Here is a 13,524-nt window from a genome sequence, read left to right on the forward strand (position 1 = left end):
TTAGCCACTATGCTACCAGAGCTCCCAATTTATATATATATATATATATATATATATATATATATATATATACTTTGCTGGTTTTTTGTGTTTCTCTAGAGAACCCAATCTAACACAGCAGGCATCGGCATCACCTGTTTTCAGGCCCACCCCACCCAGTGTGCCGATTCCATAGGTCTGGGGTGTGGCCCGAGAATTCATATTTCTAACAAGCTCCCAGGAGATCATGATGCTACTGGTCCCCAGACCACACTTGGAGAACCACTGGACTACGTGAACCAATTCCTTGGTCTTCTGGCTTCTGGCGGAAATTGGATGGACGGGGAAGAATGTAGTGGTGGTATTTATTCCTTCAGTGCTCTTTTTGGGGTCTCAGGTAGTCCTCTCCACATACTCCCTTTACTGCCAGATTCTGGTCATTTCTCTCTACAGGCATATGTTGTTGTTGTTGTTGTTATGTGCCGACGAGGCAGACCTGACTCATAGCGACCCCTCCTTGGATTTCAGAGGCAGTCTCACTACGAAGCAGATTGCCCAACCTTCCTTCCGAGAAGTGGCTCGTGGGTTTGAACTGCCAGCCTTCTGGTTAGCAGTCAAGTGCCTTAGGCACTACACTACCAGAGCTTCTATATACATATATTACATATGTATAATATATAATATATATATATATATATATAATATTTATTTTGTTGTTGAGAATATACAGAACAAAACATACACCACTTCAACTGTTTCCACATATTACCATTTAGTGACATTAATTACATTCTTCAAGTTGTGCCACCATTCTCACCTTCCTTTTCTGAATTGTTCCTCTCACATTAACATACACGCACTGCCCCATAAGGTTCCTATCTAATCTTTTGAGCTGCTATTATCAATTTGATCCCATATAGATCTTAAGAGTGTAATGCTCAAGGAAGACACTTCTTAGTATTTAAAATATTGTTTGGCTTTTAGAAGACTTCCAGGAATATTTTTGGTTTAAGGTTTAATGATTATCTCAAGGAATTAATTTCAGAGGGTCATCTAGCCCTCTTGTCTCCAGAAAGTCTAGAGTCCAGGAGAATTGGAATTCTGTTTTGCACTTTCCCCCTTTTGATCAGAATTCTTCTAATTCTTCTATAGAACCTTTGATCAAAATGTTCAGTAATGGTAGTTGGACACCATCCAGTTTTTCTGGTCTCATGGCAAAGGAGGCAGTTGTTCATGGAGGCAATCGGCTACACATTTCATCTCCTCCTCCTATTCCTGATTCCCCATCTTACTCTGTTGCTCCAGTTGAATAGAGACTAACTGTTGTGCTTTGGGTGGCTGCTTGCAAGGTTTTAAGAATCTGGGGATATATTTAGCCCCAGGGAATTGAACTGTCAAGGAGCCCTGGTGGCACAATGGTTAAATGCCTGGGTTGCTAACTGAAAGTTTGGTGGCGGTTGGAACCCACCCAGCAGCTTTGAAGGAGAAAGATGTAGTGATATGTTTCTGCAGAGATTACAGCCTAGAAAACCCTATGGAACAGTTCTACTCTGTCACATTGGGTCACCGTGTGTTGGAACTGACTCGATGGCACCTACCAGCAAGAACACTGCACTATCCCTGTAGCTCCTCATACCAGGCTCACACCTTTATAAAGCATCTCTTGACTAAATTCTCCACTTTGAGGTTTCCATCTGTTTCCTGCTAAGATCCTGGCTGATACAGATGAGGAGTCTCATTGTATCAAATTTGCAACCCCTGGAATCCCTTCCTCTGCTTCCATGTAATTTCATTCTTGCCAATCCAGGAAATACTTTCTAGGTCTTCTGGGACTGCTTTGGCATTCTTGAAATTTCCCCTGGTCAACAGCCCATGTTCTCCAGCTACTTGAAAGCAAAGATCTCTTTGTTCTTATTTTCCCCATTCATTTCCTCCCTTTTCATTTCATTTCCATTTCCGCTCCTTGGGAATCCACTCTATCTATTGCTAAATTCTAAATATAATCATTTGGAAGAAAGGAGTTATTTAACCAAAGTTTTCCTTGTATTGTTTCATTTGTAGGCAGCTCCCTCCCTCATACTTTTCCCCTTTAATCTTTCTGTTCTCCCTGGCCTGGCCCTTTGTCCTCTACTCCAGCTTCTTGGAGCTTCAGGTTCCTTAAGATGCTAATCACACCCGGTTTTCTTCTCATGCCAAGAATATTTCTATTTATCAAGCCTCAGCAGGCTTTGCCTTTGGGAGGGACACATACAAGGGCAGGAACACATTCCATTCCTTGGAGCTGTTTCTCTTTTACCTTTCTCATTTCAATTCCAGGTTGTGGGTTTTGTTTTGTTTTGTTTTGTTTTTTCAGTTCCTCTTTATGTCTTGCACTGCTTTCTGAATCCTGAATCCATGTGTTACCTTGGCACCCATCTCCCCTCAGTATGGAGTGCACACCCACTCTAGCCCTGATTTGTGGCAGAATTTTTGACCTGTTAATTAGAAAGGAGATGCAGGCTTATTTAAACTAAAAAATCAGATGAGTTGCCATTGAGTTGATTCTGCCTCATGGTGACTGCATGTGTTGCACCGTAGAACTGCCCTCCATAGGGTCTTTGTGGCTGTAATCTTTTGGAAGCAGATCTTTAGGCCTTTCTTCCAAGGTGCTTCTGGGTGGGTTTGAACAGCCAACCTCTGGGTTAATAACGGAGCAAGTACTTGACTGTACTACCTAGAGATTCCCTAAACCCATCCAAGCGGTATCATTAAAATGCTTGAATTTCCTCTGCCTTCACAGGGTTTCCATAGAAGTAGACATAAAACAAGAATCCCCCTGCAAATATTTTATTCAGGAGGGGGAGGGAACACCAATAGGAGAGGAGGGGAGTGAGACAGGAAAGAGAAGGCAGCCAATGAAAGATGAGTTGTTAAGCCCATTGCCACCTTGGACAACTGGAGTCTATTCCCACAGGGAACTCTGGGCAAGGTGTACTCATTGGAAAAGTGAGGAAACTAGGATATTTCCTAGTTGAAGGCTTCTTCTGGTGTTGTTAATTCATCAGCATTAGAAGACTGCCTTGTGCAGAACAGAGTGTCCATCCCCAGCTTTGGAGAAAGTCCTCAGGCAAAGAAACACAGACAAGGTAGGACTAGGGTGAAGGAAGTGGGATGCCTAGGACACACAATTTAAGGAAGCACTCAGTCTCAGGGTCATACAAGTGTGGGATCACCACTTGAGAGTGAATGCTTCCTTTAATGTTGTGCCCTAGATGCTTCACTCTCCTTCCACTGGGTGTTGCTGCACTAAGAAATGGTGAGGTCAAGGCATGTGGGTCAGACACCGACAGAATCTTTGGCACCCCCAGTGCCAGAGTTAAATCCCCTTTGTTACTTGTCCTTGCTGCCTGAAATGCTGCCTCCTTATAGCAGCTCTCAGAGAGGCTAGGTTTCTTTCTTTCTTCTCTTCTTCCTGTATCCTGTCTGCCTTCTATCTTCTTTCAGGTTTGATAACTCTTCCTAACTAGAATACCATCATTCCATATGTCACCTTTTTTTTTCTTCCGTATGTCATCTTGATTGGCCTTTTCTTCATCCATCCTTCGTAGTATTCTGTACCTTCTTTGGGAAGCAAAAAGATAGAGACTCACTGCTGAAGCCTCTCAGGGTCTTGTGGAGAAGAAAGAAAAGCCAGGGCTTTCCCAAAGTCAATCCGTATTGACTGAACCCCAACCATATGCCAGGTTTGAGGAACAAGAGTGCTGATAGTCATGGTCCTGTTATCATGGGTCATCTATTCTAGTGAGGAAGACACACAATGACAGGAAATCATCCAAAGGCCTTTCAAGTCACAACCATGATAAGGACACCTTACAACAGCTACAATAAAAATATCCCTAGAAAGAAGACATTGCTATGCTCATTGTACAGAGAGGAGACTAAGGCTAAGAGTGATCAGTCAAGGTCACAGCCTAAAATTTAGTCGGCCCTATCTGAACTCCTGGGAGCTCTGGTAGCATAGTGCCTAAGGCACTTGACTGCTAAGCAGAAGGCTGGCGGTTCAAACCCACCAGCCACTCCTTAGAAGGAAGATGGGGCAATCTACCTCCATAGTGATACTGCCTCAGAAACCCAAGGAGGGGTCGCTATGAGTCGAGTCTGACTGGATGGCACATAACAACAACAACAATCTGAACTCCACTCCCTGTCTATCAGTTTGTGAAATCTTAAGCATCACAGCAGAATGTCATCTGATGTAGGACTGGGAGATAAGCCCCCTAGGTTAGAAGTCATTATATAATAGCCACAGAATGGATTCATACCAACATAACAACAGTCAGAAAGATGGTGAAGAACTGGGTAATGTTTCATTCTGTTATACAGAAGGTCACCATGAATCAGAGTCAATTCTATGACAACTAACGATAACCATCTAAACTCACAAGCTGATAGGAAGAACAGACACGTGACCATGTATTTTAAGGAACAGCATGCATGGTGCTTGAGCAGAAGGTACTAGGGAGTCAGAGAGTTGCCACCTGTGGCTTGAGTGGGTGTTCTCTGGGATCAAGGACTGTGTCTCCAATGCTCACCACAAGGTTCAGCTTAGAAGAGGCTCACACATCATAGCACTTTAATAAATGTTTGCTGACTCTTTGAACATCTCTTTCCAATGCTTAACATGCATGAAATCTTGGTGTCTGCATTACTGTCTTCTAAGAGACAAATTATAAATGCTTTCTGATTAGTCTCACCATTCATAGTCCATTCCTAAATCAGCACAGGAAACAGCTAAGCTAAAACTTCTCCCTCTTTCTTCCTCTCCAAGCTGTCTCTATCTTACTCTTTCTTCCTGCAAGTTTTTTCTTAAGCAAAGTCTAGACAGTTTTTTTTTTTTTAAAGCAAAACAAAACAAAACACAACTGTGCTAGAAATAATTTGTCATTGAGGATTCTCTCTCTCTCTCTCTCTCTATTTTTATTTTTGGCTGAACTGCATTGCCTTGAGAGCTGTGACCAAGGAAGGCTACTGTTCCAATTGGTGAGATGTCAAAAGATCCAGGTGGCTCCACTAAGTTAGATAAAGGATATTGTGGATTCTATTTTAATCAGAATATATTTTCCACATTTAGTATGAGAGGACTTCTCTGTATTTATGCTGCTTTGAAGGCCGAATAAACCACATATATATGTATATATTTGGGACACGTGGAAACAAACACACGAGACTAAAGGCCACTTTCATATCGTGTCTCTCTTACCCTTCTCTCCAAAGTGAACAGCATGCATAGGTATTGTCACTGCCTTTGTTCAGGCTTCTTCATCTTTTGCTGAGACCATTGCAGTAGCCTCTTCACTGGTCCCTGTCCTCCAGCCTTTCCCAATATAATCCACCCTCCATAACAGCAACACTAGTGGAGCCCCTGAGTAGTGCAAATGGTTAAGCACTCAGCTGCTAACTGAAAGGTGTCTGGCGTACCTGGGAAGAAAGGCCTGGTGATCTACTTCCTAAAAATAAGCCATTGAAAACCCTACAGGGTACAGTTCTACTCTGACACACATGGGGTCACCATGGTAAGAAATGACTCCATGGCAACATATTTATTTATTTTTGAATAACCTTTCTAAAATGAACATCTGATCATGTTCCTCACCTTGGTTGAATAATATATCCACCTTGCTTCTTGGTTGTTGTTGTTGTTGTTGTTATGTGCCATTGAGACGGACCTGACTCATAGCGACCCCTTCTTGGGTTTCTGAGGCAGTATCACTATGGAAGTAGATTGCCCCATCTTCCTTCTAAGGAGTGGCTGGTGGGTTTGAACTGCCAGCCTTCTGGTTAGCAGTCAAGTGCCTTAAGCACTATGCTTCTTGGTGACCCCCCAAAAAGTTAACTCCATGAAAGACTGATAGTGCCAGGCACTGAACTGAAGGCTTTATATGCCTTTTCTCAACACCCCTATCTCCATTACATCCACCATTGTAAAGATGAGGAAACTGAATCTTACAGAGTTCAGATTAACTTGTCCAGGGCAGCAAAGCTGGAGTAGAAACCTAGGCAGTCTGCCTGTAGTGGGCTATAACCATTATGCAACAGTGCCTTCATCACATTGCTCATTGGAGGTGCCCACAGCAATGGTAAAGCTCATTGTCAAGCAAAAGGAAATGCCATCCCATGCCTCCTCCTCCAGCTCTGCACAAGAATATGTTTTCTCCTGCAGGTTTAATGCCACCAAATGCCTGTGCAGATCTGGGTCCTGAATAGCAGGCCCTCATCTCAGGGCCCTTGCCCTCAAGCAGTGGGGTCTGACAGAACTCATGTTGTCTTAAACCCTGTCTCTTGTGTAAGAAGAGTAGCTTTGGGCTCTTGAGCTGGCTGCCTCCAACTTCCCATCATATGCCAGAGTTTCTGGCTCTTTCTGAGCATCAACCTTACCTGGAACTCCACATTCGTGAGGGAGTACTATTCAACTATGTTGTCTTGACTCCTTCTATCATGGACTGGACTTTGAACCCCACTCCAGGTTGCTGCCCAACCCCCCCTCTGAATCAGAGCAATTGCTGGGAGCATGGAGTTCTCTCTCCTCCATCTGCCCATCTGTAGAGTTTTCTTGATGAGAACACTTTTTGTTTGGGCTTTCTCCTATGCGTGAAGAATTCTTGAGTGAGCAATGCCAAGTGAAACACAGCACTCAAGGTTTTCCCCTGACAGACTTCATAGATCTCCTCTGCCTGGACCCTGTTCTCTGTCTGCCTATCTGGCTGAGATCAGCCATGCTCTGTCTTCCCAGCCACATGTGACAGGGAGGCTGAAAGAAAGCTCTCAGCTTGGCATGTGGACCCAAAGCTGGAAACATCAAAGATCATTTGACAATGAATTCCAAGGAGGGTAATAGCTTCTTTCCCTCTGTGTCCCCAAAGCCAGCATCTCAGGGCATCCCAGAAGGGTACCTACAGGATATAATGTTCCCGTATCGATTCTTATTGCGGTTTTCATCTTCCTTGGCTGTGTCCCATGAAGCTGTCTGCCCCTCTGGTAAAGCCTGGAAAGCAAGGAAAGAAGTGATTAGTGTGGCCTGAAATAGAAGCTTTATCCAAGTGTACATGAACCAACCAAGGGATGATGGGACTCTCAGAATAAAGGCCCATAGAACATAGACCCAGCCCCTCCATAGACTTATTCACTCATTCATTGACTCAAATGTCATTGATGTTTTATGAGTGTAATGAGCTCAAAGTCTGGCCAAGTAGGGGAGTCTTCATTCATTCATCCATTCAACAGATATTTATTGAGTCCCTAAAATGTGCTGTTAAAGCATTCACTGCTAACCAAAAGTTGGGAGTTTGAACCCACCAGCCACTCTATTGGAGAAAGATGAGACATTCTGCTTCTGTAAAGATTTACAGGGTCACTATGAGTCAGAATCAATTTAATTGCAGTGGGTTTGGATTGTAAATGTGCTGTGCCCTGTTGTAGGTACTAGGGATAGAGATAGCAAGATAAGCAAGGTCCCCAGTGAGCTTCCAGAAGAGTGGGAGAAGATGCAGCAAATAAGCAAACATAAGTAATTTTAAGTAATGAAAAATGCTATGAAGAAAATAAAGCAAGGTAAAGAGATAGTGATGGGAGATGAGAATTGTTTCAGATCACATGATCTTGGGTGGCTTCCCTGAGCAAGTATCAGTTAAGTTAATATTTGAATGATGGGAAAGCCAGTCATGCCAAGGAAAGTAGAAAGTGCTTTCCAGGCAGAGGGAATAGTAGATATAAAGGCCATCATCAATCAGCAATCAAATGACCATATTTAAGGACTAATGTGAGCCAGGAGGAGAGTGAAGATGGACCATCTGGAGAGCTGGGAGTGATCTGATAAGAAAAGGAATTTTGATCATTAATAAGGAGTTGGGTAGTATTCCAAATGTGATGGGAAACCACTGGAAGGTTTTAAGCAGGGGAGTCATCTGATCTGATTTATGTTTTATAAAGATCATTCTAGCACAAGTATGAATTACAGGCTCAAAGAGGACCAATGAGGAAGAAGGAAGACCGGTTAGGAAAGAGATGGTGGTACCTTGGACCCTTGGACCAGGGTGTTGGCAGTGGAGGTGGTGAGAAGTGGTTATATTCAGGGTAAATGGTTGAGTATTGTCTTAATTTGGGTTCCCCCAGAAGCAGACTCCGAAACAAGGATTTGAGTACAAGTAGTTTATTTGGGAATCAGTCCTGAGGAGCATGGGTAGAAGAGTAGGGAGAGCAAGACAATCAAGGGAAGAAGTCAAAGTAGGGCACATTAATGAGCAAGTTACCCCCACGTGCAACTGGCGCTTAACACATGGGCACATTGGTGCCTCAGAATTTTCCCTCTGGAAGGGTGAGGAGTTGGGATATTTTCCCACCAATTCTCATTCTTTCTTGGTTAAGGGCAACTCCAGGAAACCACAGGGAGCACTCCTTTAGCTTGAAGAAGTCCTCAAATGTCACAGGTACTTTCAGAAGAAGCATGGGGATAGAGAGTCGATAGGGAATACAGGCAGGTTACCATTGGTGTCTACTTCAGATATGGCTTAAGAATGAAAGCTGACCCCCAGATTTTGAGTTGAAGAACTGAGTGGAAAGAGGGATGCCACTTACTGAGACAGGGGGAGAAACAGGACTGTGGAGGCAGAAATTAAGTGTTGTGTTTTGGATATGTAAAATGCTTAGATTAGCACCTAGCACTAATTGAGTGCTCTGTACTTCTTATGCTCACCATAATGATAATAACAATTATAATAACAGCTAAGGTTGAGATGCCTCCAAGTTGAGATGCTGAGTAGGAAGTTGGACTTATGGGTCCAGAGCTTGTGGGGACAGGGAAGAGATGAGAATCATCAGTTTAAGAGGAAGGCAGCCAAAGATAAGACAGGCGAGTAAACAAACATGTGGAATGATTTAACAGAGTTATGAGCCAAGTGTTGAGGAAGCACAAGGGAGGGTGCAGTCAGTTATTTCACAGAGAGGAGGGTGGGCATTTGAGAGTGGGAGCAGCACTAGAAAAGCTGCAGAAACATGAAGGTCAGGCCACATTTGGATTACTCTCTCCATCCTGCCTCTGGTATAATAGCCCTGTTCTTGCACTGCTTCCAAGATGACATTTGCAACACCTTCAGTCTACCCAGCTCCTTTTCAACAATGCAGGTGGGAGGAGCTTTCATTTATCTTAATACATCATCCACCCCTTACCAAGTCCAGCCTAAGTGAGGAGGAATCTCTAACCTGATTAGTAACCAGTTGAGCCATTGAGTGGCCATGTTTCACTGGCAGGAAGGACCACTGTCTATTTAAAGGCCAGACCCATGTGTGATGTCCTCTTTCTTGCTTCCAGTCTTCCATGTGTGAAACCTACCTGGGAGGGTCCTCTCCTAGAACAGGGGTCTGCAAACTTTTTCTGTAAATAGCCAGATGGTAAATATTTTAGGCTTTGTGGACCAGACAGTCTCATTTGTACTCATTTGTACTGTTGTAGTATGAGATTGGAAGGAAAGTTGGGCAATCTACTTCAGTAGTCATACTGCCTTGGAAACCCAAGGAGGGGTTGCTATGAGTCAGGTCTGACTCAATGACACACAACAGCAACAACAGTATGAGACTGGCCACAGACAACAAGCAAACAAATGAATAAAGCTTTGTTCCAATAAAACTTTATTTACAAAAACAAGGACTCGGCCTACAGCTATAGTTTCTCAACTTTTGTTCTAGAACAGTGGCCATCATCCTCATCTATGCAGTGGTTGAGCAGGTAGAATTGGTGCAGTGGCAGTGAGTTCGTTCGTTCGTTTGTTCGTTCGTGCTGGCCTAGCACAAGGATTCAATGCAGAGGGAGTGAGAAGGCCTTGCCTGGGCTTCCATCTCCCACTTAGCTTTTCCTGGGGCTTTAGATTGGCACGATAAGGTGTCTTCCTGGTATTAATGATCAGAATTGTGTTGTAGATAGGGATTTAGACAGGTTTTAGGCATTGGGTTCCAATCTGTGCCCTAAATCTGAGTGTGACCAAAGTGCTATCGGTATAGGGAAGTGATCATTTCATACATGTAGGGCTTGCCTCTCACTCTTCTCCTTTCCTCCTCCTCTTCTTCTTTCTCTGCTCATTATAAATGACCTTCACCGTGCATCCCTCTTGCCACCAGTTTAGGCCATCATTAGACCATAAATGGTTCTTGCTTTTTCATGTGACTCTTAGAATTCAGATGTCAGCCCCTGGCCTCATCCTCCCACTCCAGTCAGGTAGCTCAGTCCTTGCAGGCAGCTTTCCAGGTGTATATATCCTTGATTCTCTGAGGTGGGATGGAGGTTATCTAAGTGGTGTCATGGGATTTATCAATGAATGATAAGCTGATGTTCTGTGGTGTTTTGTCTACCCCAAACCCTCTCTATGAAAAAGGCGGCTTCTTATCCAAACATACCCAACAAAAGTGGTGTGAAGCCAAGGTCAGGCACCCTAAGTGTTTTCAGGCTAGTAATTTGAAAACATTATCTGTTGATTATGTGCCAGGGTTTGAGTTACTTAATTAGCTTAACGTTGTCATTACAGCTGCACACTAGACTCACCTGGGGAGGCTTTCAATCACCCAAAGCCAAGGCCACATCTCAGACCAATTAAATAGGTCTCCAGTGATGGGACACAGGCATCAGCATTTCCAAAAGTCTCAAAGTGATTCCAGTGTGCAGCCATGATTCTTGCAACGCAGCGAATTTACCTGGAGAAATACTTTCCCACGAGCCTCCTCACTGGTCTCTCTTGCCTTGGTTTTGTCCCCTCCAATCTACTCTCCACTGTAATCAGGGAGATCTTTCTAAAATGTGAATAGGACCCAGTTACTCTCCTCATCATTGTCTTCAGGATAAATTCCAAACTCTTTGATACAAGGGCCATAATGGTTCTGCTCCAAATGTTCCTCTGGACTCATGTCTTGCCCTTACAGCTATAATTCAAGTGTAAGAAACTGCAGCACCACAGACAATGTCAGGTATTTCAGCGTCTGAGACTATGCATGCTATTCTCTCTGCTGGAAATTCTCTTTTGTCTAGTCTGGCTGGCAAACTGCTACTTATCCTTCAAAACCCAGTACAAGCATCTTCTCTTCTATGAAACCTGTGCTCACCCTCTCACCACCACACTGCATCCCCCATTACAGTCAGTCACTTCCTTTCTTATTACACCAACTTTTCTACATCTAAGAATTTGAATGGCTGTCTCCCAACTCAGCCCTAGGTTCCTGTGGCGAGAGTAATAGCATCTTATTCACACTTGTATTTCTAGAACCCCGCTCTGGCTTTGTACTTCATACATGCTTGATCATATATTTTGAATGAATGCATGCATGGATGGATGAAATAATGAATGAGGTGGCTTCTGTACATACAGAAGCCAAAGATCCTGGAGTCTCAGAGGTAGAAGTGTCATCCAAATCTTCTAGTTCCCTATTCTTTCTTACTATGACCTTCCAGACAGTTGATGAGCCAGTCCATAGCATCTATCATGTGGATACCCTCAGTGACAGAGAGCTCACTACCCCACAAACCTTCCTGCCTCATTTCTGGACAGGCTCACTGGACATTTGTTTCTTTACTTCAACTTCCTGTTCTTTGCCTTCCCCTGTCCCATGGAGTCCCATAGAGTGGCATGTACTCTCTGTCCTATGACACTGCTGAGCTGTGGCTAAGGTCCTTGTTACCCCTAGAGTCCTTAAATGGCAGAGTTTGAGGGACTCTCAACATCAAGGCCATATCCTCCAGGACATACTTCAGTGTTCAAATATTTCTTGAAAATCCTAAACTAAACAAAAAGGGCCGATTCCAGGAAACCATGTAGACCCCTGTCTCAGCCCTGCGAGCCTCTGTCTCCCCCTAGTGGGAGCTAGAGGAGGCCACGTGGGCTTGGGATGATGTTGACAAAGGCAGAGGAGGCAACAGCCTGAAGAGGCACCCAGGAGTGAGCAGTAATGACTCCCTAATCGGCAGCCTTTGATCACACATCCATTTCCCCTTCGAGGGAGATGAAATCTAATAGGGACTAATCTAGAAGAAAAAAAAATATGACAGGGGGTGGGGTAAAAGTATGAAAGGGAGGCTCATCTCCATCTTCAAAGTGAGCGAGACAAGGGACATTATTTTTACATTAGTGGCTAGTTACAGTAGATTGACCAGGGAATGGTGGCAGTCATTAGGAGCTAATCACATTCGTTTGAAACCAAAATTGCCATCTCATTATACCCACCCATTATCAATCTCTGCCCTCCTTTCCTCATTCTCTTCTCCATAAGAGTGTTGAGCTCTATTTTTACACTCCTCTCTGAGTGTGGAAACATTTCCACTCCTCAACAATGTCGCTTTTCTAAGACAGTCACTCTTTCAGTACTGAAAGATATATTTGGGAATGTCCTCATCCCTGCAGGGCTGAGCTGTGGTATTCAGAGAATCGTGAAACATCAGATCTAGAAGGGTCTTCAGGAAAGTTGTTGCCTCATTGTACAGATCACAAAGTGAGGTCCAGAGGCAGAACATGACTTGTTCAAGAATACATATTGAGTTAGCCCTGCCTCCTTCCCTCCCCTCCTTTCTTCCTACACACTGAGCCTCTGGATGTCAGGCACTGTGTTCAGCCCTAGAGATACAGTAATGGCCATGACAGACAAGATCCCTGCATGTATGACGTTTGTGTTCTAGTTGGACAAAGGGGGAAGACAATAAATAAGAAAAATAAACAAGATAATGTTTATAATATGTGCTATGAAAGGTCAAGAGCCCTCGTGGTGCAATGGTTAAGTGCTGGGCTGCTAACCAAAACGCTGGCAGTTGAAACCCACCAGTGGCAACACATGAGAAAAGATCTGGTGATCTGCTCTCTAAAAGATTACAGCCTAGAAAATCCCATGGAGCAGTTCTGCTTTATCCTACAGGGTCTCTATGAATTGAAATGGACTCGACAGCACACAACAAACAACAACAGCTGTGAAGTCAACGACAGTGACTAGGATCAAGGGACTACTTTAGATAAGGTGGATGGAGCAGGATTCTTTAGAAAGGTGATATTTGAGACATTTGAGGAAGGCAGCCTGGGACTCCTGGGAGCTGGCCTGGCACTTACAGCCAGACCTTGGTGTTCTCCTGTTGAACATAAACAATTTCACAAAACCAAGTAGTAAACAAGGCTATTTTGTGACTGCTGTGGAGTAAGACCAAAACACAATTACTCTGAATACACATAAAACATGCACACTGTCCAAGCCAAAAAAGGGCCAACCATCCCCCTGTCCTGGTTAATACAAGTTATTGTGACTTCTTTAGCAATTACAGCTTCAGCCCTATCTAGTCATCTCTCCTTAAACTAGCTCTGGTGGCATACTGCCTAAGGCACTTGACTGCTAACCAGAAGGCTGGTGGTTCAAAGCCACCAGCCACTCCTCAGAAGGAAGGTTGGGCAATCTACTTCCATAGTGATGTCCCCTGGGAAACCCAAGGAGGGGTCGAGTCGGGTCCAACACATAACAGCAACAACAGATACACTCCTTAGAATGATCGATCAT

At 43.9% G+C, this 13,524-nt stretch overlaps 1 protein-coding gene across 1 annotated transcript in view; it reads right to left on the reverse strand.

The window, feature by feature from the left end:
• Positions 1-13,524, reverse strand: part of PTPRT (protein tyrosine phosphatase receptor type T) — a 557,720-nt gene that overhangs the window by 67,702 nt on the left and 476,494 nt on the right. The window contains exon 12 of the mRNA XM_042783611.1: positions 6,913-7,000. Coding sequence (XP_042639545.1) covers positions 6,913-7,000 — 88 coding nt within the window. The remainder of the gene's footprint in view (positions 1-6,912; positions 7,001-13,524) is intronic.

The sequence above is a fragment of the Orycteropus afer genome, unplaced genomic scaffold (assembly GCF_000298275.1).
Source record: "Orycteropus afer afer isolate SDZICR_OR568_19922 unplaced genomic scaffold, OryAfe1.0 scaffold00020, whole genome shotgun sequence".
In the NCBI taxonomy this organism is placed as follows: domain Eukaryota; kingdom Metazoa; phylum Chordata; class Mammalia; order Tubulidentata; family Orycteropodidae; genus Orycteropus; species Orycteropus afer.